This window comes from Paralichthys olivaceus, chromosome 15 (assembly GCF_024713975.1).
Source record: "Paralichthys olivaceus isolate ysfri-2021 chromosome 15, ASM2471397v2, whole genome shotgun sequence".
Taxonomy (NCBI): domain Eukaryota; kingdom Metazoa; phylum Chordata; class Actinopteri; order Pleuronectiformes; family Paralichthyidae; genus Paralichthys; species Paralichthys olivaceus.
This window is the reverse complement of record NC_091107.1, coordinates 18563785-18589150: the sequence shown is the minus strand read 5'-3', so window position 1 is coordinate 18589150 and position 25366 is coordinate 18563785. Positions and strand designations below refer to the sequence as shown.

Below are 25366 nucleotides of genomic sequence, written 5' to 3'. Positions count from 1 at the left end.
CTTTTAACTATTTCAGATATTTAATCTCATTAATTTTGTAAAGACAAACAAGTTGCTGTTGGATGCACAAAACAAGCAGTGTGAAGTTGTCTCTTTTTGCTCCAGGGTAACAGTCAGGGTTATTTCTACTATTTTCCATTGTACGAATCAGACAGTCCAGTTGTGGAACAAGTAGTTTTGAACAAACCCTGACATTGAATAGCTTTAGAAAATAGTTTTTTGTCAAAGCTCACTGAATAAATAACCCCCCCCCCCCCCCAAAAAAAAGAAGCTGTGGTTTCCGTGCCACAATGACATGTATTTTCTTCACAGAGGCTGACTCATGCTGACACAGGCCTGGCAGGATTGTCAGCTTGTGTTCATCTACTAAAATGCACTCCATCCTCATGGTCCCTGTCTTTAGTGTGGAGAGAGGATATTTAACCCCATGTCATAATCCTAGCATGTGTCGCACAATATATTCCATCTTCGTCTGTCCTCAGTTAACACACTGCAGTATGTCATCATGTGTGTCCTCTCTGTGCTCCAGCTCAGCTCAGTGACAACGATCGACTGATGTGTGAGGATAAGAACTCACAGCAAAGGGAGATATGTTGTAGTGTCTGATGACTTTGTTGTCAGAGAATTAACAGGAACAGTTGTGGTTGAACACGGACTGTACTGTACAGCAGACAACAATGCCTACACCACTTCATTATGTGTGCCTATGAAATATAAATAAGGGGAAGAAATGTGGACAGACTTACCCTCCTATGTTTGCCTCGGTTTTCACTTCCAACTGCCCAAATATGTCTGAAAGGCTCGATGCAAGTTAGGTTGAAATCTTAGGTTTTCAGGTATTCACTAATATATGCATGTGAACGTTGAACAGTATTTTCTTGTTATCGCTTTTTATTTGTATATTTTCTCAGTAATTATTTTACTTGTGTCACTACAGGTCTTCAAACAAGGACGGGGGGGATTGGGGAGGGAATGGGGATTATAAAGGGTGTGGTTGATTGTATCATATGATTCTATATTTTGTTGTCACACTACTTATAATAAAAAAAGAACATTTCATGGTCAGTATCTGGACTGAGGATCGTCCTGAGTTATTCTTACTTAAAATGGATGTTCTACTGTGACCATACAATGATGCATGTGCAGAGTCAGGACATTTTCACCTGCTGATCTTAAATCTAAGTTTATGGAGGACCACACTTCACGCTCTCTTCCACCATTTGAAACTTCACTCATGACACCTTGAAGGTCTACAGTAGCCCATCTATAAGAAACTCTGACCAGTGGAGCAGTATGGGTGGGGGGGGGGGCAAGGTCCACCATGTCCCAGAGAAAACATTACTGAGATGTGCCAATCTATAGTTTCACTGTTTGAAGATACCTCAACACCACCAGTTACCTTGATTTGACCCCTGCTGGTGACTTTGACCTCAAACCTCTTCTGTGCACAAAGAATGTTTACCAGTTAGATGCTATTCATATCAAACTCAAAGAATGTCCTTGCATGCTTGCACTACACACTACCGTTTTACTCTTGAGGAAATCCCCTCTCTACAGTATGATCCACCATGCCGCCTTGATATGTAAATATACGTATCTGCCTGCAACAACCCCCCAGAGACATAAAGGTTAAACATACATTGGGGCTGAAATTAATTTTGCTGACCACGGTTGTGTGCATACAGCATGTTCTGTGGGCTGAGATTAAATCGTTAGCCTCTGCTGTCAGAAATGACCTCTGCTTATCTTCACTAATTACTCACGACTCTCGTTTTACAATTGGATAATAGAGGGAGGAATATGACCACTAGAGGCGCTAGCTTCACATTTACCCCTTGATATTCCTTCCTGTTAAATTCCACTTGCACAGAAGACCTGATAATAAAGCGTCACCTAAGGTTGTAAACTTCAAATCTCTACATGCACGATGACGCACTGTGCAACATGAAGCTATGGGGGGGTCATCCTCAGTGATGGCAGGTTACATGGTGCAGGAACACGGCGGATCTTAGGACCCATGGGTTCATCCCCTGTCGAATAATAAAAGTTGGGGTTATTATCTGTGTGTGTGTGTGTGTGAGTGTGAGTGTCTGTGTGTGTCTGTGCTGTCGACGTGAGACAAACCCAGCCAGTCAGTGTGTTTCCAGCTGTTTGTGTGCAGCTGCTGTGCGCGCGCTGCAACAACAGGCTCATCCAGCTGTGGACGCTCAGCCGCTGGGTGTCTGCCTCAGCCGGGGGGAGGCCGGAGTGGGCTGGTCCGCTCGTGTTTTCCGGAAGAGAGGGTGTGAAACATGGGACAGCACCTCAGCAGCTGATCCCACCGCACGCCTCGCGGAGGAAGTCAGTGCTCTGATGCGTGTGAGTGAGTGTTGAGCAGTGGGGGCTGTGAGTGTGTGTGTGTGTGTGTGTGTATGTGTGCGCGCAGAGAGGGAATCCACAACCTTGTCACCGAGCGGGACATCCCTCCCCATCCCTGTGACCGGAGCGATCAAAAGGGGTTCGAACACACCACAGCACTCGGCTCTGGGTGAGTGAAACTTTTGAGATCATGTCCATTCTCGTGCGTGTTGGGTTTGTGCTGTGTGCGTGTGGAGACGTGAAGCTGAATGTGCTCCCGTGCGACGCAGAGCTGTCTCCGTGTGCACGTGTTTTATTGTTGCTCAGGCGCGGGCACACGAGGAAATTGCAACCTCTGCAGTTTGTTGCTCTGGAATTTTATTTCTCCCACTTTTCCACATGCACGCGAGGGAGAAAGGGCACTGTGCAGCGTGAGATTGGACGCTGCGCTGAAATGCAGCGCGCACCCACGGTAATAATGTGTCATGCACCTGACGTGAGATGATGGTGTTGCCTCGCAGTCCGTATTCATGTGTGGGTTTAACTGTAGTGCTGTGTAAGCTGCGGTCCGGGGTCCCATCAGGGACGCTGGATGAAAATCCAAGGGGCCCTGGTCCAAGCATTTCTCAGGATTCTTTTTGTTGGCTCTTTGGGGATTAGAGAAGCCAGATACATAGTTATTCCTGACAAATTGATTAGTCTGTGGAAGGGAAATGGACCCGCAATGTCTGTGTCTATTGATTAATGGCCCATGAGGAAATACAGGAAACATTGTATGGATCCAGTTTCCTCAGATAAGAGGACTTACAGCCTTAATCAATGTTCGAACATTCATTGCAAATTGAATAGTGTTGGATCTTGGATGATTGGTTAGATGAAAACAAGTGATTTTTAAAGATCTTATCTCTAACTCAAGAAATGTACTGTATGACTGACAATGACACCCATGCTGCTTTCAGACATGCACTGAACTCTGGGTAATCTCCTGTAATTATCTGGAATATAAATGTCAGAGTCAGTTGCTGCGGACATTTTCCAAAGTTTCTCAGGCAGCACCATGTAAAAACTCTGGATAGTGTACAAATGAGCCCATGTGAGAATACAGCAGGAATGATGCTTTAATGATGTTTACACTTGACAGGCACAATACAAAAAACAACAACAATAGAACACAAACATCTCAAGATGGAAGAGAGGTGCTATACACGTAGAAGATACTGAATGTCAACGAGATTCAAGACCTTTTTGGTGAGAGGAGCTGATGCCAGTGTTGATGTGCTGTAAACAAAAACACCTGATCCCCACAGTGGAATTAATGCGTTACTTCCTGCCTCCCATATGCTGCGCCACCCCTCGCCTGCACGCTACTGAGATGTTGTTATGAACGTCTCTGTGCAGAGAATCTACTGCTGAGTTCTTCATTTTTGAACCACAATTTTATAAAGATCATGTCTGAAAAGAGCTCAATAAAGTGATTCTGACTGCCGTGACTGCTTTAGGTAAGGACTATACCAATTGGAGTGAGGTTATCTGAGATTTTCTCTACCCAAAACACAAAAAAGACCAACTCAATGTCTGAGAAGGACTTCATCTCAGCCTCAAGTGGTGCATAGCTTAGCCTGTTCGCAAGTTATTTCATCCCTCAGCCATGAGACGCAGGGCTGAATCCATCCTTTTTGAATTTACTTGAAGGACTTCAGATTGAATCACCTCCTCCTGTGATTCACAGTGGAAAACAATCAGTGAGTACTTGAACGACTTGCAGCAAATTACTGCTGCGTCTCCACTTTTGTTCTTTACCACGCCTAATGAATTTGTCTGCATAGTGTTGCCAGAATGCCAGGAATGGGACTGCGATGAATCGTAGTTAGACAGTGCTGTGTCAGGACTGAGAGGAAGAGACAACAGATGATTGATGTAATGTCTCGAGTCAATCTAACTTGTGTTTGCATGTTTTAATTATCAACACCCGGTACCACTTCTGTTTCTCCGGCCCACTTTCCATTTCTAAACGTTCTGACTGCTGTAACCCCCCCCCCCCCCACTTCCTCTTGTTGGTTTTGGTTTGAGATTTGACCCAGCTACTGAAAAAGAGGACAAGTCAACAGCTCTCAGCTCCTTAAAGCCCCTCTGGGAAATCACTTTAATGAGTCGTGTGGAGAGAGAAATCACTGCATGCTTGTGTGAATGTGTGCAGGTGCACTGTATGTGTATGTTGTCATGACTACATTAGTCTTTAGGTAAAAGTCATATTATATCACACAACAGCCGCACCCTGAGAGTCAAACGGACAGGGAGCGTCTCTGGTCCACGATTGTTCTGTGCTCGTTGGTGAATGCTGCTGTACCCTCTCCTATTGCAGCAATTTTCTGTTTTCATCATTGATTCCTCCCTCTGCAGAGGTACATGCAATTTGCAGGAAGAACTTTTCTTCATCGCAGTGAAACCAAAAGACTTGTATTTGTTGGTTGTGAAAGTGGTTGATGCATCACTCGAGTAATCCTCATCAGGGGGCTGCACTTGTGATTGTGTGTGTAGGGGTGGGTGGGAGATGAAGGATGGATTCAAAAGATAGAAAATAGAACTCCATGTATGACCTTGACCTAAGCGTTGGTAGGATGTGATGTTTTGTCTTACATCCATTAAATGTGTGAGATGTACGTTTTAACAAAAGCTGCAGTAAAACCACTGCCTGTAATTAAGGTTCCGTGTCATTGGTCTTATGCTTATCTTGAAGACAACCTTAACGAGTCATTTTGAGAATGCATTAGCTGGAGAGCAGTGTAAATGCTTTCACAGAGCAGACGACACCTAATGTGCGACTCAAGTGTGTTTTCCAGTGTGTAGTGTTAAGACTCAGCTGTGTGGAGAGCTCTTTACTTAATGTCTGTCAGGCTTTCATGTTACAGCTGTGAGTCGCAGCCATACCTTCTGTAGTGTCTCATCTCGAAGTGTTAATGCTGTGGAATCAGCTCCCATTGTGCTCCAATGTGTTAGTTGATGATAACAGTTTATGTTTTGGGACCTCGTGAGAAACAGATGAGTAAGGTTGTATTGTTTGTGGCTGAATAGACTTGTCTTGCTGGCCGTTACGACACAAATTGTTAAAATAACTTTGCTTCGAGTAATATCTGACTGTACAAATCCAATCGCCTGCAACACTGCTGACATCGAGTCATTTTTGTTACCAGCTTCTCATCTGCCATTCTGCTTGAATACTTTTTTACCAAATATGTCACAAATAAACTGTGGGAACTGTTGTTTTTTTTAATATTAAATAAGATTTTAAGGTGTCGTAAAGTGCCTTGAGATAATGTTTATTATGATTTGGCACTATTTGAATTGAATTGAATAAAGCAACCTATGACAGAGACATAGGATGCAATTTGGCCAGTAAGTACAGCTATTCTGTTGGAAATCAGTCTGTTGGTCTGTGAACATATTGTGAAGGGACATTATTAGAGTACCCAAGTGTACATTTCTTAAAATGGCACAATGTCTTTGATTCTCTTGATTGTCAATCATGGACATCTTCTAGAACAATCATAAATTAAGATCAGCAGATCACCCACCCATAATAAAAAGCCAGCGTTACCTATTGGCAGTGTGGAGTCTCAAAGAGATGAAAATATTTACCAGTGTATCATTTCAGTAGTGTGAAATGTGGGCAGCCTGGTGGTCCAGTTGTTGGCCGTTGTGCGGTGCATGTTCTCCTCATGTCTGTGTGGGTTTTCTCATCCTCCTACATTCCAAACATATGCAGCTTAGATTAATTAGTGACTCGAAGTTGAACGGATGTCTTGACATTTTTTTTTTACTTGGGATCATTTGTTACACGTGAATGTGAGTGTGAATTTTGTCTCAATATGTCAGCCCTGAGATATGCTGCAGTATGCTGGTGACGTTACGAACGTGTCCTGTCACCCAGTGTCAGCTGGGATTTCCTCCAACCTGGTGAATTTTTCTTTTTCTAAAACTTTGCGAGATAGGTTGTTAGCCTTGGTGGAGGTATGTGCTCTGCCACCACCCTTCTGGTTGATGTGTGTGCTCCTGAAGGCTGAATTCTAAGAACTCTGTTGGTCCACCAACTCTTGAGCTATAATTTATTGTTCAAACTGTCAGAACTCACAGAAAAAGGTTAATAATTACATTATAATTTGCCTGTGTGGCTGTTAGACTTGTTGACGACAATGGCAAAACCAAAAGTATTTCCCTGTGGGTGTCTATGTGTGTGGGTGTGGGGTGCTGTAGGTGACTTGGATGCAAAGTGTTTACTCCTCTGAGGTATAAATAGCTATAGAGTTGTATAAATGCACTCGAACAGCTATTTTCCACGAAGGGTGTTTGTGTCCTATAACTTCTACTATTAAAAGCCATGAGGAATTAAAAGAATTCCTGGCTACCTGCAGTCACAATCCTGCCATAGATCATGTGGCAACTTGTTGTGATTATCCTGGAAAAATGCCATGTCCAGCTGAATAGGGAGAAGGTTTCAAACAGATGGTTATACTTTGCCTCCACTGGTTTTTTCACAGTCAGCACACATGTAATTTCCCTTGGATGTAACCACTTCAGACATAGGCGAAATGTAAACCTTCAGTCTCAGAGGGGAACAGACACCCAGGGAGTTGTGACACTCAGTTATTCCTCTCAGTCAGAGCAGTGAGAGAGAAACAGGAAACACAGTTTGGTGGAGAAAGAGGGTTGAATTGAATTTAGTCCACACTGCTCTTATCATCTGTCCAGCACAACCTGGGTACGTGCATGCAACGCTGAGGGCACCCTAGAGATGGACATCTTTACATTGCTGCCAGAGTCAAAGAATGCTGATGCGGAGATTCTCTCTTTGGCTCGATCAGACAAGCACAGTTGCATCTTGCATCATCATCATTTAGACTTGATCGATTGGTCTTCAAAATAAAATTGTCCAAAACAAACACATATTTATGGAAAGAATAGAGTAGAATGTCATCTTGCATTTCCATGCACATTTATGCAAAATTTACACAGGTTCTTATGCAGCCTAACGGCCTTTCTCTTGAAGGTCTTGTTTTTGTTTTTTTTACTTTATTGCAACATGAGTATGTCATTGAGCAGCAACAAACGCACCATTACCCTTGGAAGTAAAGACAAGTGCTTTGCATAGAAAGGGGATTCTGAGGACAGAGGAGAAAGACAAAATGAATATCTGCAGTATCTAAAACATTACACATTAATCTTGATTAAAATACTACAAAATAAGTGTTAATCGGCAGTAAAGACTGCACGTTTAGATTTTAGTTTTTCTTCAATTTTGCAGATTTGAGCGAATGTGCAGCAGTTGAGCTTTTTGCAGGTTTAGCAGCAGATTAGAATATTAACATAAACCTGTGAAATATCTCAACCACTACCGGATGGATCGACAGTCATTTTGTACAGACATTAATGGTTCCCGTATAGGTTTCTGTGTGAACCCTGTTTGCTCACAATTATGTGCAACAGGCTTTAGAGGTTTGTTTTCTCTCATTCGGTGGGTGTGTCAGAGATGTTCCCCAATCAGGAGCGACATTTATATAAACCCCAACTGTATTAAAGACCAGAAAGCACAGACTATAATGTCAATCCTATCTTGATGTCTTTAACCCCTATTTAAACCCATGCCATTTATCTCTGACATTTCTTTCACAAGAATGGCAAGAATGGCCTTCTCAGCTGCCACAGTTTCAACTCTTGTGCATAATAACAGTGTTCAACACACCAAAGTTTATGTTTTGGATGAGATTTTTTCCACAATTTATCTGGGCTGAAAGTAGCCTTGGTTAGAATATATTGAGAACTGTGTTGTGAATAGACAACAGAGTCACTGAAAAATGGGCACCATGCTGCGACTGAATGTTTTTTTCACACTCTTGGATCATGACTCAGATGTCAACTTACCTAAAAAACAATAATGAGATTTAGTAGGACAAGTTGGCAACAAATGGTTTTGGGTGTTGATAGAAACTGGATAACTGAATACATCGAACTGTCCTCATTAGTTCATACTGTGCCAGGTGCACAGCCACATCTGCATATTATCCCTCATTATTCAAAGCTCATGCAGTCTGGACTCTGGGGGTTCTCACATCTTTGAGTTAACCTCATCCAGGTGTTTTCCTGCACTCCACCCCCCTTACACGTCTCTCCTGTTGTCATTAGCCTGTGTATGAGATGCACCGGCATGAATGAGGAGCTCACTGAGGACCTACTCCAGTTAATCTCTTTTATTAGAACACGTTTATTGGAAGAGCATTGTTAAGCTATCAGGAAGTAAGAGCTAAGTAAAACCAAAGAAAATGGTCATCACTATGTTTCTGATGCTTTATTGAGTTCGACCAACCTGAAAGCTTTGGGTTGTATTTTCATCGGATCTTCATTTAAACGAATCCCATCTGTCTTTCATTAGGTAACTCAACATGACACTATTTGGTCCGAGATAATTCACCACATTAATGGGCTGTGAATTTACCAGCAAAAGGCTTTGCAGCATTCTAGCCCTGTCAGCTGAAAGAATAACCTAACAACCTTAAATCTCTTAGAAGTTTATTCATGAATGTCTCATACCTGTCCTCTTGCTGTCCCTATGTTTCTGCTGCATGTGGCCGGTGAGCATACTGAAATACAGTAACCGATGGCTGGTGGTGTCCCCTAGAGAGGTGTGTCTGAGTGCTGTCCAAAGCATTTCCTCAAACCTTGACACCAACGTTTTCCTTTGGGGCCACTTGTCACAGTGGACTCAGTTAGGCACAGTGAAGACGGCCACAGTCTTGCCTCCTCTCCGGGTTAGTCTTATTTCCACACAGTATTTAATGTCTTGCCTGATGGGCTGACAATGTGCTGAGAGGTTTGCATGTTGTCTGTGACTTCTAACGAATGCCCACACACTCACACTAACAGAGGCTCTTGTAGATTGCCACCCAACCCACATGTAAAAATTATCTATTATCAGATGGTATTTTCTTTGTTTATGCCTGAATGAAGTATGAACATGCAGACACCAACTGTATGTTTTGCAATTACTGTATGTATTTGATATTACAGTGTGTTCGTACATAGTTCTTGGTCATTTCATGCTAGCCACTTTCTTCCAAGTCAATCAGTTATTTTGTGACAGATATGAACAATTTTCTAAACTGCCATCAAATTTGATGAAGATGAATCCCATGATGACTTTGGTGATCCCCCTCTAGTGCCTTCACCTGGCTGACATTCATCAACAGGATGAATTATAATAACTTTTTATCGCAGTGCATCTCATGCATATATCAATTTATTTAATAGTTTGGTCAAGAGGGCAGCTTGTATCTAAAACGAGACTTCCAGCGACAAATGAATGAAACAAACATGAATACAAGAGATTTGCAGATCACAGCATCTGTCAATTTTATGTTTAGACCATCATGGACTTTGAATAGCAACTCTCACCCACTTTTTGCATTCAGTTTGCTTTTGGATTTTTATGTTGACTTAAATAAACTGAACTATTGTTGAGGCGTTAACGACGAGTGCATGGTCTGTATGTAATTTCAGTAAAAGTAACTGTAATTCATTTATTTATTAGCCCCACATCCAACATGATCCCCTCATTTTCATTTGACATAGTCTGAAGTACGTATACAGTGGAATAGAAACCCTTCTGCCAACTGGTGTTTGTGCAGCAGTGTATAAAGTGTATACACCAGTATAAAGGGTCACAATGGCATAGGCCACTTGTGTTGGCCTCAGCAGTTGGCTCTGTTTTGATCCTTGATAGAAGTATAGATGAGGTTAAAGGTCACTTTCTATGTTTAGTTGTTATAGTCAGTGGCACTGAATATATGAATGTTGCAGCCTTTAAGTAACTGGCAAGGACTTTTGTGAGGTATTCAAGCAGATTTCTTCAGTAATCTGTACAATGACCGTATAGAAATCAATCATTAATACTGTAAAAACAGTTTCCTTCTCTTCTAATACAAAGAGTGTGTGCAGTGGTGGTGTAGGAGGCTCTGACAGTGCTTAGCAGTGAGTGAGTGTTGGGGGAGGAATCAGCTCTCATTGCTCCAAAGACAGGTTGGTGATTTCAGCAAGTACTGCCAGCTGAAGAGAAGGAGCTTAAACCTCCTGATAAGTACCCCCCACTTCAGCTTCTCTATATGACATGCATTTCTATTTCTGCTCAGGTCTTGTTTGTGATTGGCCGTTAGAAATATTCCTCTGTGTAGATGATGGAATCAAAAGAGGTTGGTGGTGTTTTTGATGAAATCCTGGAGGAGTAAAAAAGCAGAACCTGACCCTGGGCCAGCTGACACCGGCGCTGTCCTTTTGAAAAGCAGGCTATTTTTGTGAGCAAACTGTTCCTCAAATCCATTCCAGTTCTGGAGAATCGACCATCCTCGGCTCCTCTCTCCGGGCTAACTGCATCAAAAATTCTCTTTGTAGCTTGCACCAGGGTGGAGAATAAGAGGCTCTCTCAGTGCTGCCTCTCACATTATTGATTAGGGGAGAAAGAGGCTCACAGCCCAGAGGCCTACAATTCTAGGATTTCTCTAACACAGGAAGAACTATCACAACAGATGAGGGCTGAGAATAATCAAGAAATAGCTGTCAGTAAAAAGCCAGCTTCAAAAATTTAGAAATGGACTGTTTTGTACTAGATTGACAGTCTTTAGTAATAAGTGTCCTGTGGAAAGTATAATGCTGCTGAATTTGAGTGTGTCTGTGTTCCTCCTATACGGCAGCATGGAGGCAAAAATAATGATTCACTCATTTTTGAAAATATATAACTTGTCAGCATCACTTAAAGCTGCAAATATATTCTTTGCTTCATAATAAAAATGTAAAAACATTTTTTGATAATATGAGCTGTAAAATATGTAAATAATGTTTCTCTGTCCTGAGGAAGCAACATTATTAGGATGAGTCATCAAAGGGCTGCTGGGCTAAACATTTGCTCCATCTGTCATATCAGCAGCTTGCCCATGGTGATGCCTCCATCGTCTTCCGCTCGTGACCTTTACCCATACAAAAGAACAAAAACCTTGCGTCTCATTTTGAGTCTGAGGGGGTTTTCGGGTTTATTCTTTATACCAAGTCCAAATTTTTTATTGGGAATCTGTGCTGTAGAGATAAGCGCTCTACCATTTTGTTTTTATGTTAAATGTTGTGAGAAACAGATAAGCTCACTCTCTTTTGCAGGGATTTTTCTCTGAATGCAGCAGTGGAAGAGAGCTCACTCTGCAGCCAGTACAGAAATTAGTGGTGATTACATGTGACTGACATCTACGGTCAAACTAGGTCATGGAGAAAGCGCCTATATGAAGTCATGCAGTTTACTGCTGACTGCAGTCATTTCCCATTTAGAATAACTGGCCGTTACACAGCAAGTGTAATTATGTGACTAATTGTGTTAATTAGATCATTATCCACAGTTAGAGGCTGAAAACATATCGTTAGGTAGTTGAAGACTTCTATACTACAATCTTCACTCGTTCGACCTCGTACACACTAGGGATTGCCGATGCCCTATTTGATACCATGACAAAAAACAAAGCAAAACAATAAATCCAATTAACTTCGACACACACTCCTTTTATTAATAATATTTGATCATACAAACAACAGCGGTTATGTAGCCTTAAAGTAATAAATACAAAAACAATATAAAACAGAACAGTTGTACTTAGGAAAATTATGAGATTTCAGTTCTCAGGTATAGCTCAAAGACTGTAAGAAAACAGCAGAGGCTGCACACTCAATGTCCTTTTTAGCAATTAATCAAATACACAACTGCATTTACAATGCAACTTTATTTCTAGAGATCTATAAACCAAGTTAACTGTTTAGATGTCAGGTCAGTAATGCTGAAAACGCTTGGCATGGATTACATGGCAGCAGTTCTGCAGATGGAGTCACACATTCAGCCCTTCAAAACAAAATAAATACTCTTAAATCAAAGTGCACTAGAAATAAATGTGCTTTAGCTCAGGTTTTTTTCCGATTGAGTTCGCAGTTTGGGATTTTACCACATTGTAAATCCAACAACCTCTTCCTCAGAGATTAGTTTTTAAACATTATATTACCGTAGAGATGATTTCATCTGGTATCATCTTTCTACTGTAGCTGTGCGTGCTCCTGCTAGGTGCATGAAATTCTCAGCATGGCACGGCAGGCAGAACTTGGCACAACACTGGTCAACAAGTAATTTTGCTGCTCTGCTCCTCGAGTTACCCACAAGCAGAGCCAGTCTCCACAATAACGAGCCGAACTCACCTCCATTTTCCTGGATAAATGGTGCGTGTGTCTGTGTTCCTGCTTTTCTCTGTCGCCCAGGTCTCATAAACACCAGAGCAAAGCTAACAAAAACAAAGTAAACCCTGAGCACTGCACTGCTTCAGCAGGGGAGCAAGGACACGAGGCACGGTACAAGGACACCGGTCATGCATTGTGCGGCTGTCGTAATGCCAATGCAGTGGCGGCAACCATCGTGCAGTGGCAGGTCGGTATTGTTACTGTAAAAAATAGTACTGTGACCTTTTTAGTATTTTGGCATCGACTTGGTACCTAACCATCAGTTTCACCTTCTCACTTAGACCATAAACACACACACACACACGCGTTAACAGACACATTGTTACTGAAACACCTGTGGCTTTGTGCTGCCTGAGGAGCTAAACATAACGCCTCTCACACCAAAAGCATGAGCGTTTGCTACTCTGCTAATTATATTCTCAGCAGCTTTACTTTTAACTGTGAATCAACAAATTAGTAAATGTGTAAGCAAATAATATGATAGATTCATTTAGTGCACTTGGCTAGATCAAACTTTGCACATATTGTTGGGAAATTGTTTCTGAAACACTTTTTAATACATTTGTCGAAATCTTCTTCACGTCCCGAATAGACATAAATAAACGAAGTCGTCTGAAAAAGAACAGAGAAACAGACGGAATCTGTGGTGTAGTTATATCTGTGGTAAACATAGCCAATTCAGAAATGATGGGTCGGTGTACCTGTCTGTGCTCTCACTGTGCATGGTCAGAGTTTTCAGCCATGGAGACATACACAACAAAACCAGAGACGATAGCCAGAAGTTAGTGAGCGAGTCACAGAATAGTCTGCTTCTAGCACTTGTCAGTCAGTACACCGTTCTGTGTTCTGGGGGCATAGCTTTGATGATAGGGCCGATGGGATGATAGAGATCACAGGTGGATTCAAGGGCACTGAGTATTACACAATTTCCCCCTGGGATCAATAAAGTATTCTGTATTCTGTAAGGGAGAAGATGGATGTCTTCTCGTATTCAGCAGGAACTGTTAAATCCTCCATACATCTTCAAAGATAAGTTATTTTAGTTTCTAAAAATAGATGATCAAGTTGTAGCATGTCCAGACGACCTGAACAGTATCACAAAAACAGAGGGTGGAGCCACTATAAGGGCCTGCCCGTTCTGGAAATACAGTGAGTCCTATTCATCACAGACCTGTGGATGAGTTTTTATCTGCCTGTTGCCTGAATGTGAGGAGGGAGGATGGCATCCTGGGCCCGTCTGTCGTCAGGCGACATTGTTCAAATTCCAGGAAGGTCAGCCACACTGGAGGCTCCGGCATTATTGTCTGTGTGAGTAGAGGAGAAATAATTGGCTCATCCAACCGGCCAGTTCACACTCTTCTATCCTGTGTAATCCTGGGTTTATTATTGCCTCAGGCAGCCAGCGTGAGAGAAGGGTGGCCCTGGATTCGGTTGGGATTGTCCCAGAGTGTACTTCTGTCCAGTCTGATTGATCGCTACCCATGGACCCTGTCTCCAGCATCTGTCTCCTGCTCCATCACATTGATTGGCGCTACAAGAATGCGTTGAACAGGTTCACAGACACAGCTTGTTATGTCTCGTACAGCTGCCTGCTAATCCTGTGGGTTGATTCCAGGGATTAGTCAGTGAATTTTATTATTGCAATAATGTTTGTTCCTGTTTGTTTGAAGCAGGATTGTGTGGTTTTGTTCACAGACATTAACCTTCTGTGCTGTCAGTTGTATTTGTTTACCATCAGCAATGTGAAGAATGTCCTCTTTGTGTGAGCCAGGACCCATGTGGGTATTTAAGTGTAGCAGTGGATGTTGAGTTTCACATATTCTGATTGCGTTCTCTTCTACATAAATACTAAATTATTTTACTTACTGTGCTCAAGGTATGACATTCCCACATTCTGGGAAATGTCTATATATATGTAAAGTGAAGATGCTTTCAACTGCAATGCCATGAATATATTTTATTATTATTTACAAAAATTGATGTGACCAAGCTTCACCTTAAATTGGCACCAGTTCTCCTCAGTACACTGTTTTCTAAGACACTTAGAAGTTAGTTGTTCCAGGCTGAAGAACCTGCCACAGTTCTAATGTGGATTTAATCCGTGCCGGTATCTTCATATGAAGACTGACTCCGTGATGTTGAGGACAGGGCTCTGTGGGGGACAGAGTAGTGCTGCAGGACTTATTGTCTATGAAGATCGTTCGTTGTATGTATCAGCTGCAATGAATTTGCCGCTAGTTCTGACAGTATTGCAAGATGGATAAGGGCTTAAACATCCTCAGTGTCTAAAAGTTAGTACTGTACTTTATAGAACAAAAAAATCCTTACTTAGTACTGAGTATAAATAGCTATGGCTAACCATAGCTATTTATACCTTGTTTTGTATGGTCATGAAATGTCTCAACAGCTAATGGTCAAATTCCCATCAAATTTAGCACACACATTACTGCCCCCTGAGGATGACTAGTAACTTACGTGACTCCTTGGTTTTCATCGAGCAAAATCTTAGTCCAAGAATTTGGTTTATGACCAGATACAACAAAGTTTATTTTCTTCTCTCTCCCCCTCTCCTCCCCCTCCCCCCTAAATCTCCCGCTCCTCTCTCCTCTTTTGCACCCATCTCTCCTCTCTTCCCCATTTTTCTCTGCTCACCCTAACCGGTCGAGGCAGATGGCCGCCCACATTCAGTCTGGTTCTGTCTTCTTCCGGGGAGTTTTTTCTCTCCACAGCCGCCAAAGTGCTTCTTCATTGTGGAAACTGTTGGGTTTCACTATAATTTGTAAGGTCGACCTTGTGATATTGTAAATGACTTGGTGCTATACAATTAAAATATAATTTTTAATATCAAAAGGTTTGTTCTGAATCATGTTATTTTTTGAGTGCAATCACCATTGTGCTCCTAGTAGTTTGTTTTCTGTTCCTGCTGGTGTGGTACAGCAAGTACCAAAGAGGATTTATTTTGATACTGACATGTCATTCTGTATCTGTTACTCCCTCTAAGAATAAGTTGTCATTGACATTAAATATATTCATCAGCGTTCATTGTGCAGACAGCTTCCCTTGATCACAGTTGATAGCTGATTACTATGTTGTCTCACTATTTCAGAAGCCCCTGAAGATGCAGTACACTCTGCTCCATATGAATGAGGCTCACTCATTCAAAGATGATGAAGCATAATCACTGCAGCTGTTGAATACCGCGACAGGAGGAATATGAGGAAAAGCTTAAGTGTGCGCGTGTGTTTATAGGAGGATGTAATCTCTCCCATAATCCTTTTGGGAACAAAAAATCAAGTGTGTGTGTGGGGGGTTTGTTTGTGTGGGCAGGTGTGCCTGTGCGTGCACACAAAAGCCATGCAGATCCAAGCTGTTGACCAGGCCCGCTCTACCATCCAGCTGAAACAGCCAGGTTAACGCTCCTGCAGGGCTTCCCTCCCTTACTATGCCTGCATATTTCTTCTCAGCAGTTAATCCTTGGTTTGAGCAAGATGGAATGTGACAGGAGAAGGTCTGATCAACCTGTGAGCCCAGGGAGAGTGGAGCTGCAGGAAGGGAAAAGATAAAACAGCTCTGACTTGATCATAAGGAGCGTTAGATGGACGTATTGGTTTGTGCTGATTGTGCTTTTATTAAATCTGGGATAAGAGCCAGTGAGAGTAGTCTGTAGTGAAATAGTGTCTTCTTTATTGTCTTTTAACAAGATACTTACTGTGTGAAAGAGTTTTATTAGAATAGATTTTTATCATCGCTCAACTGCATAAACGCTATTCTCAAACCGCCAAGCCTGCAGATACTGTATGTGGCACTGCATCCTCATTATTTACAATAGTCTTGCCATTAAAACGGTCGCACAGTAAAGCAAGATGTTCTATGTGCAAACTGTCTATTGAACTATTTATTTACGGAACAAACAAAATCATATTGATTACAGTGCCCTGTGATTTGACATTTGTTGGTTCTTAACATTTGACTTTGTCATTTAATGAGATCGGAGATTTTTTTTAATGATGTGACAGTGGAGAAAATGTACATATCCACTGCAGGGAAGTAAATTCTACTATAATGATCCCTCTGGCTTTGATATTGACTTTTCATCATATGTAAGATGGAAATAGCTTTCAGTAGAGTTCCAGGAAAGGTCATATAGCTACATATACAGAGATTCTGTACTGTATGTATGCAAACTGCGTGAGCACCGGCAGGATTGAAAATGTTTACAATTTGTTCTGTGCACAGGAGGGATCAAGACTCAAAGACACCGCTTGTTCTTTGAAATGCAAGATAAGACGTAGCCTACTGAATTTACTTGGCTTTCTATGACATTTACTCAGTGTTTTGATTACCTTGCGGTGCTTTTTGAAGTTTGCACATAATAAGGATGCAGGTGAACGCACCTTTCCTTGAATCTGATGGAATACGTCACAGGGTCACGGTAAGCTGAGAAGGAGAAACTGTAAGGAGTTAGGAAAGGAGAACCACAGTGAAGAGACAAAGCCAAAACACCCTGAATCTGAGCACAGCCCCCTCTACTCATGTTGCTTCTGTCAGCAGTGATATCATAAATAAATAGAAGCCCAAACCATGATAGAACACCATGTTTGACAGATGCGAGGGTAATGAGCTTTTCCTTTTCGTTTGCTCAGTTCTCCACACAGTCCACCCTTTGCCTTATTCCATCATTTGACAGAGGCTGATTTTAGTTGCATCAGTTCATAAAACTTTGCGCTTTATCTATAACTTTTTGGATGTTTGTGTGAACTGTCACCTGGCCTTTCTGTTATTGAGGCTTACCAGGGTTTTCTCTTGATCATTAACAAGGGAACATGTCACCTACAACCTGAAAGGTGTTCTTGACTTGCTCTGCAGTCACAGTGGGGGGGGGGTTTCAGTATAGGAAGGATTTTCTGCTTTCTGACACCTGTGCTCCTCGCTCTAGGAGTTATTTTATCAATTTTGAAGTTTTCCTGTGTCCAACTCCTTTTTTAGAATGTGCACAATTGATTTTAGGAAACTAATTACTTTTGACAAGTTCCTCTCAATCAAAATGGAAACAAACAAAACTCTGTATCAACTTGTGAACACCTTTGTGCATGACCTTATGTTAATATCACAGAACATTCAAAGAACATTTAGTAGCCAAGTCTTTAGTTCGTTTTTTATGACAGAGATAAAGAAAATCGTTTTGGGAATAAAGTCGCAATACGACAAGAATTAAAGTTTTAATATTATTTTAATATTATAAAAAAATCGTACTAAAATAGTTGCTAACTGATCATTGAGCAGCAAATCTTCTGAATTATTCAGACAAGTTGTGGTGCAGCCGGGTGCAGCAAACAGAGGCAGGAAGTAATTTACTAATTGTGCTGCGGAGATCATGATATTTTCTTGACAACACAGACACTGGTGTCGACTCTTATCACCATTAACTCTCTAGACATCTTCGTTGGTGTCATCTACGTTTATGGTACTGCTTTTCTACTGGAAGATAATTTTTCATTTTTGCGTCTGTTGCACTGAATCCTTCACATGCACCTCCTCCGGAGAAAGTGAGGAGTCTGCAGAAATCAGTGCATGTTTGAAATCAGTTTTAGTAAAGGTGTGGACATGTGTAAGTTGTAGACCCACCCTGGAGTTGGGGTGTAGTTGGGTGTTGACCTGTCTGGGGAGAGACCTCAGGACTTGTAGGTGGCTAAAGGTCTTAAATCACCTCCTCTGTAAAGTGATGGTTTTTCCAGGTTGGCAAAGATAGCTTCTTTCACTTCTTCTTGCAGTGGATCAGATCATCCCAGTAGCTGTATGTCTCCATGCTGGTATGTTACAGGATATTACCCATTACTTCACAGAGCTGAAGGGATTATGCATCACTGCACAATATCAAGATGATTCTCCCTGTAGTGCTCTGTGGTTACTCTCAGATATTGCACAATATCTGATCCCTACTTCGATTCTTACAGGTGAAACACCAGAGGCACGCGGTCTTGGTATGGTCTCCATCAATATGTGCTCTGTTCTGCTCAGGAGTTCAGTTTGTCAACAGCATGAAATGAGCACATGCCTCTGATCTTGCAACACAGGACATTACAGAAACCTTACAAAATGGCAACCCTTCAGGGTTTTTAATGTCATATGCAATCTACATTTCTCAAATTTGTTCAGAGCAGTCAAAGCTGATCCCCTTTGAACCTGTTGCACACGTTGTTAAACTTCACCTCACTTAAAATATTCAGTTTCACAGTTGATGACTAGTTTGGATGAGAAGGAAGATTGTGAAGAAATCCACTGCTGCCTCTCATCAAAGGAAGAGAGCACTGCGTGAAAGCTTTCAACACACCAAACCCTCTGCAATCATCATCTACCTTGAAAATGCAGCTACATGGATACAGACTTTCTTTACTCAGAAAACATAAATCATTACACCACAAACCTTTCAGCCCTTTCTTCAATATGCACTGTCGACTCTGTGTCTTTCTCTTTGCACTTTGTCAGGACACTAGGGGAGGTGAAGAAACCTCTAAGTAAATATGAAAGTGTGTAAGACCCTTATAAATGAATGAGAATTAAATTCATCCAAACAGTTTTGAACTCTCCTCGCTGTTTTTGGAGCATCTCTTGAAGGTCATGTATGCTCAAAGTCCTTCAGTCGGCTCTTGACACAATGATCCTTTCCTAAATTAACCTGCAAGTTGCCATGCACCCTCTCTCTGGCTCCTCAGCCCTCAACTTCTCAGTGTAACTGACAGTTAAACCAAAGTGCTCCAACTGTTTGTGTCAATCTCTAGGGCCTTGATTTTAATGACCTGCCAGTTGACAAGGGTTTGTTTTAAATTATCTATTTCTGCACGAGGGGTCTTCACAGTGCTCTGCAGGTCATTTTCACTTTGGAGAAGGTTGAAGGATTCACTTATGCTCTGATAGTTAGTCCTGGTAGTGACATGAAATAGAATACATTAAGAACAACATGATTCAAAAGCTTGAATCTATGAGAGTAGTTTTTGTGGTATTATAGGCAGACCATAATCTGCCTTTATTCTGGTGGGGATGAGATGGGTGATCCAAGTGTATAAATTTCTCCGTTACACCAACTTCACTTCACTTCACTTGATCTTTAAGGAAATTCAACAAAATGTGTCATAACTGTGTTTTGCAACTTTTACAGGAATAAATTCATACCAGATATAAACACTCTAACAGTGTTCAACCACAATATATCAAGCTGGAGAGGAAAACATTTCACCTCACATATTTATATGACAAAATGGATGGATGCAGGGGGAACCTAATATGGTTAGATGTGAAAGAAAGTATTAAACCTAATAAAAAAAAATGCTCCCTGGAATGAAAATGTAGGGCTACCTGCCTCTGTAAACAAATAAAAGTCTCTGTAGCCAAAATTAATAACCAAACCACTGCTGCTCCCTGCTCCGACCTGGAGCAGAATATTGCTCACACATGCTGCGGGCTGAATGGTGCTACAGTGGAGAGAAACGTGTTTTGAGACACACTTAATCACTAGTTGTGAGAGGAGTTAGCAAAATATGACAGCTATTTTTTGTTTTTCCTGAAATGAGTCAGGAGTCAAACAATGCATCACCTTTTGCGGCTGACTGTGTCAATATTTCTTTTGTCTGAAGTCTGAATTTAAATAATAAATGTGTAACAGTCATTTGAAATATGCAAATTGGAATTTGCAAATCATGATGGGTTGTGTTTGTGTGTATGTGTGTCATGAGCCAACGGTGTCCATGGCTTCCGACATGACTATGCAAATAAAAAGTTTATATAGAGAAATAGTTTATCATGAAGTAAAAACAAACCTTGGTCTCACATTGCATTTTCCTCCTAATGTCATATCTGCCTGTAACCATTTCTAAAATTGCCTTTGCTCCAGGAAGCGACTACAGTGGCACGCAGTAGAGCGCATACCTCCGCCAGCACCCAGCAGTCCTTTTGAATTCAATCAAGCTGCACCAAATGTCATACAGTTCCCTAAATGTGCCTGTTTTTTGTTTCCTTTCCATCAAGTTACTTGAATTATTCCCAGGGGAAAACTGTGAAATGTAAAAAAAAAAAAAAGCCCTATTTCGCATAGTTACAGAAAGAAAAAAATATATTTATTGGGTTCTCTCTTGACATATACCCTCCACCAAGTTTTGTGTAAAACCAAACACATGGACAGTGGTTAAAACATAATTACTACCTCTGTGTTAGCAACCTACTTGCTGAAAGCGACATGCTTTGGCTTCTCTTTTGGGAGCTGTTGTGGTATCCATCTCTGTATAAAGTCCTTGTTTCCATCAAAACAAGTTCAGCCCTGGCATATTTCCTTTTTCTTCAGCCTAGCACCACCTATAGGGTAATTGTGATTTAAAGAAATACTAGTAAGTCAACACTATTTTTCCTTTATATAAGAATGACAATGTGAGCAGTCAGATCATTCTCCACCACTGACTACTCCTCCAGACATTCATCCACTGCAAGTATAAGACTAAGCTTCCACTGCTGCGTCATCTTTTCAGTGTAATTTTGCTCCCAGTCAATCACTGAGAAGCTTCAGGCAGGTTTTGTTCTCATTTGCATAAAGTTAGCAGTTTCAGCTTTCAACTCTCATGTTGCTGGACAACCCTGTCTATCTTGTAATCCCACAATGCTTTGCAAAGCAATGACCAGGGGAACACTGCATTGTCCTTGTGCCATATTCAGTGGCTGTTCACTGTAGAGTTTGCAGCCAAGCTCGCAGCTCTGTCTCTTAAAAGCAGAGCTTTATTTGGGCTAAATGCTTGTGTCACTCACTTGTCACAATGCTAACATGGTGTTAAGCCTGTGCATATTTTTTTAAAGTATATGTTCACCATCTTAATATACACATTTGGTAATTACTGTTAAATACAAAGTAAAACTGAAGGGAATCTGTTTAGTTTTGCATGTACACATATAACAATTCTGACTGGGTGTTGTTAAAGCCAAGTTCATGCACATGACTGTCAAAGTCATCAGATTTCTGTGCAGTTCGCCCTGCAGACTTGCTGTCTTGTGATTTGGTCTTGCGGTCATTGTAAGTTCATACTACACGGCTGATTGCCAATGGAGAGATTACACATTACATGTTGTTTCACCACAAGAAACCCCAACTAGTCCCCAAACTATGTATGGGGGTGGGATTATCCTGACCAACAAGACCAACCAATGCTTTGTTGTCACCACTTGTGATTGGATCTTACTTAGCCGCTCTATGTGCAAAAATGACACACTTGTGTTGGTGATGACCAAATTATGTTGTTTACATGTGATGATATGCTGCGTGTGTGTGAGAGAGAGTGCTAGTGAGAGTGTGCAGGAGTGAGAGAGGAAGAGTGCGAGCACAATCAGGAGGGGCAGAATAAAAGGAAGAATGTGCGCAGCCATTAAGATTTTACTTAAGAAAAAATATTGACCATTATATGTTGTTTAGTGCTGATAATGTGGTGGTGGTTACAAAGAAAATTGAAACTGTAGCAGGTTTGTGTGCAAGTGCAAGTCAGTGCTAGAGAGGGAGAGAGAGAAAAGTAAACAAGTGGATTCAGGGCGGACTGAATGATTGAATATATATCATTTAATTTAATATATAATAAGGGTTCATGGGTTAATTTCTAAAGTTTTGGTGTAGAGACTTAGTCTGCTACGTATATGGTGACGCAATGACTTGGCTTGATGGACATCAGTTGTACAGAATATAGTTTCGGTCCATAATTATCTGTCCAAAATTCCAAGCCAATGAGAAAACCAACCGAGCCCGACCAAACCCAATTTGTAATCTGTTTTTTATGTCCGACACACAATACTTTCACCACATCCTGCGTACTGAGCGGTCTCCATCTAGATTTCCATCAGTTTGTAAATCTGATCAAAGTCTGCAACTTGTTGGTGAGCCTCTGTAATCCCATATTTGAAGAGTTCACATATAGCAATTGGCGACTGTCAACAGACAAAATGGGCCGAGGTTGCAAGTTGTGGAAACTTGTCTTAAATAAGAAGGTATTTCACTTTAAACCAAAAAATAGCATTGTAATGGTTAATCTAGTGGGGACTTTCATGCAGTCTCTCCAATTGTTCTTAAATTATATCCTTCTGGACCAAATTGGTTGACGGACTGATGGACATTGCGTCCCCCAGAGGTGTTCTGCTAATGTGGCTGAATGTATGATGCATTGTGTTTTGAGTCGTGATTGTATACAAGTGCCTGAATTAGTGTGACCCACCTGGACCAGGACGAAGTGGAACACTGTTATTTTTGAATATGAAGCTCTAACCACCTGACACATTTCAGGAATAGCATTACATGGCCCATTTAGTGAACACCTCTTGTCTAATATCCAGAGAAATGACTTTGACTCCATTCTTTCTCTTCAGTCTGTCTTTTCATGGTACATGCACAGACCCAGGTGGCTCCTTACAGATGAAAACAACCACCAAACTTCTTCCTCTTGATTCCTGCTGTTACATAGATGCATAATGTTAGAAAAAGGGATTAAAGTACCCTTTTACATCGATGAGTGTGCAAGGCCTGCTTTGCATATCTGTGTTCTTCCACCTGAACCAGATGTCATGAAGAGCTTTCATATCCCCCGGCTGTCGGTCGCTGACTTGATTCTCTTTAAAGATGAAAGGCAACAACAGCAATAAACAAACCATGCTAAATGACTGGGTACACACACTGTGTACACATGTACACAATACCTCTAGTCTTTTTTATGTGTGTATTTCATGGAGATCCAGGGAACCAAAAGGCATAAAGTGTAGTTTGCAAAATCAGATGTGGGGAGACTATCAAGTTAGCCTCACTATTGGCTCTTGGAAGCACAGCCAGTGTGTCCACCACTGGTCCAGACTGAAACACAACACCTATCAGATGGATTGTCATGAAATAATGTCTTTTAATGATTAAGGTACAAGGTTTAGGTTCAAAAGTGAGAGGGAAAGGCATGTAAAGTGCAGCATTAATGCAATTGATACACCAACATTGTTCTTTTCACATTATGATTTAACCTATTTATATTTGATATTCAACCTCTGAAGATTACTGAGTACAAGCACTGACACACATTTGATTATTTCTTTCCATTGGAAAAATGTGCAAAGAAGTTTAGCTGTATTTTTACAGCCCAGAGTAATGTCTGCAGGTTATTATCTAACATACAAACAAGCTCAACTGAGATGATTAACCTTGCAAGATAAGAAAAGATAAAGTTTATTGTTCCCACACTGGGGAGATGAACTTGTTGTAGTAGCAGAGTGAATGTGGTAAACAAGTGAACACATTAAAGTAAAAGATGAAATAAAGATTAAAAATACAATTTTTGGAATTTGTACCTATTATTTGTAGAAAGACATACTTGGATAAATAAAGTGCAGTAGCACAGGATGATTGCACGAGGATTTATACTGTGTTTTCGAGAGAGAGAGAAATTAGGCAGATATGGTAAATATTATTTCTATTATTTTTCTAGATTAAGATAATGCAGATCCACTCATTTTGCTGCATCTTGACTGAGCTTGTCTCCTCCTCCCCTCTGTTCCAGCTCTGGTGGGACCCTGAACATTCTGACCATAGGCCAACCAATGTCACGTTGATGCTGGTGGGCAACCCCCAGTATTCGCTCTGCCACCTGCTCCTGCACCGCTCCCATCTTCCCACTGGCCATGGCTACGAGCAGTGACCCTGGCTGCGAGAGGCTCGACCCTGACTGCGCCGAACAGGCCGCCAGTCTCACGGACATCATGGCTGCCATGACGACGAAAGATTCAGACGGTTCGACTGCCAACGGTGTTAGAAATGGTGGGGCTCAGCACGAGGGGGCTCAGGCCAAGAGGTCTCATCCCCCTCACCTGACTGGAAGGAAGCTGTCGCTGCAGGAGAGGGGCACTTACCTTTCATCAGGCTCTGCAGGAGGCTACACACACACCTCTCCTCGTGTGGTTCGCAGGCCCACGGTGGAATCCAAACGTGTGTCCATATCTGACTCTCAGGTGAGGAAGTCTTTTTTTTTTTTCAATTTGAAAAATCACATATTTTCCACAGGAAGAGCAAATAACAAAAAATATATAATCTTGCACTCAGAAGTGATTTGGATTTGCAGATATTAAATTTTTCAGTGTATCAAAGGTAGCATCAGGGAGAAGGAAGCATGTGAAGGTGTGCACACTAGTCTCACATTAGCAGGCATTTTCACAGAAGCCATAGGTTTATGTTCTGTTTGTCAAATGGGGTTCTTAGGACCCCTGGAAAGTTTCTGTATTCATAGATTATAATGATCATGATGTATGACTATTCCCTGTTGAAAATATTTTGAATACATGTCTAATATATCTCTAAGACACCTGTCTTTTTGTTCTCACACATAACTAAGTAGAAGTGTTATAGACATATCTCAAATTATTCAAACGGGCATATATGAGGGGGTCCCTTGAATCTTGTGGGTCATTAGCTGGGGAAAAAATGAGAACCCCTGTATATAAGCTTCTTTATGTTAATGCATCTGTGTGCCTCTTATGTAAAACTCAATGATCCACTGTATGCACATCTGTGTCATGATGGAGTGTGAAGTGTGAGATCACTGTGTTCTGGTGTTGTTTTTGTACAGCAGAATACGCTGCAGCAGAAGTGAGGGGTGATGTGTAATCAATGAGAATTTGCTGTGGAATTCATGTGGAACGTTTCTGATCATAATTCTTACTTTTAAATAATATA

General features: G+C 41.4%; 1 protein-coding gene across 5 annotated transcripts in view; it reads left to right on the top strand.

The window, feature by feature from the left end:
- Positions 1 to 2059: 2059 nt before the first annotated feature.
- The window catches only part of camkk1a (calcium/calmodulin-dependent protein kinase kinase 1, alpha a), a 66077-nt gene continuing 42770 nt past the window's right edge, over positions 2060 to 25366 (top strand). For 2 of the 5 annotated variants that reach the window (XM_020085931.2, XM_020085929.2), the window contains exons 1-2: positions 2060 to 2527; positions 24198 to 24645. In XM_020085931.2, coding sequence (XP_019941490.1) covers positions 24319 to 24645 — 327 coding nt within the window. In that variant the 5' untranslated portion in view covers positions 2060 to 2527; positions 24198 to 24318. Of the gene's footprint in view, positions 2528 to 3936; positions 4080 to 13674; positions 13951 to 14037; positions 14195 to 24197; positions 24646 to 25366 lie in introns of those variants that run through there. The other 3 variants (XM_069539352.1, XM_069539351.1, XM_069539353.1) reach the window with 3 other exon arrangements.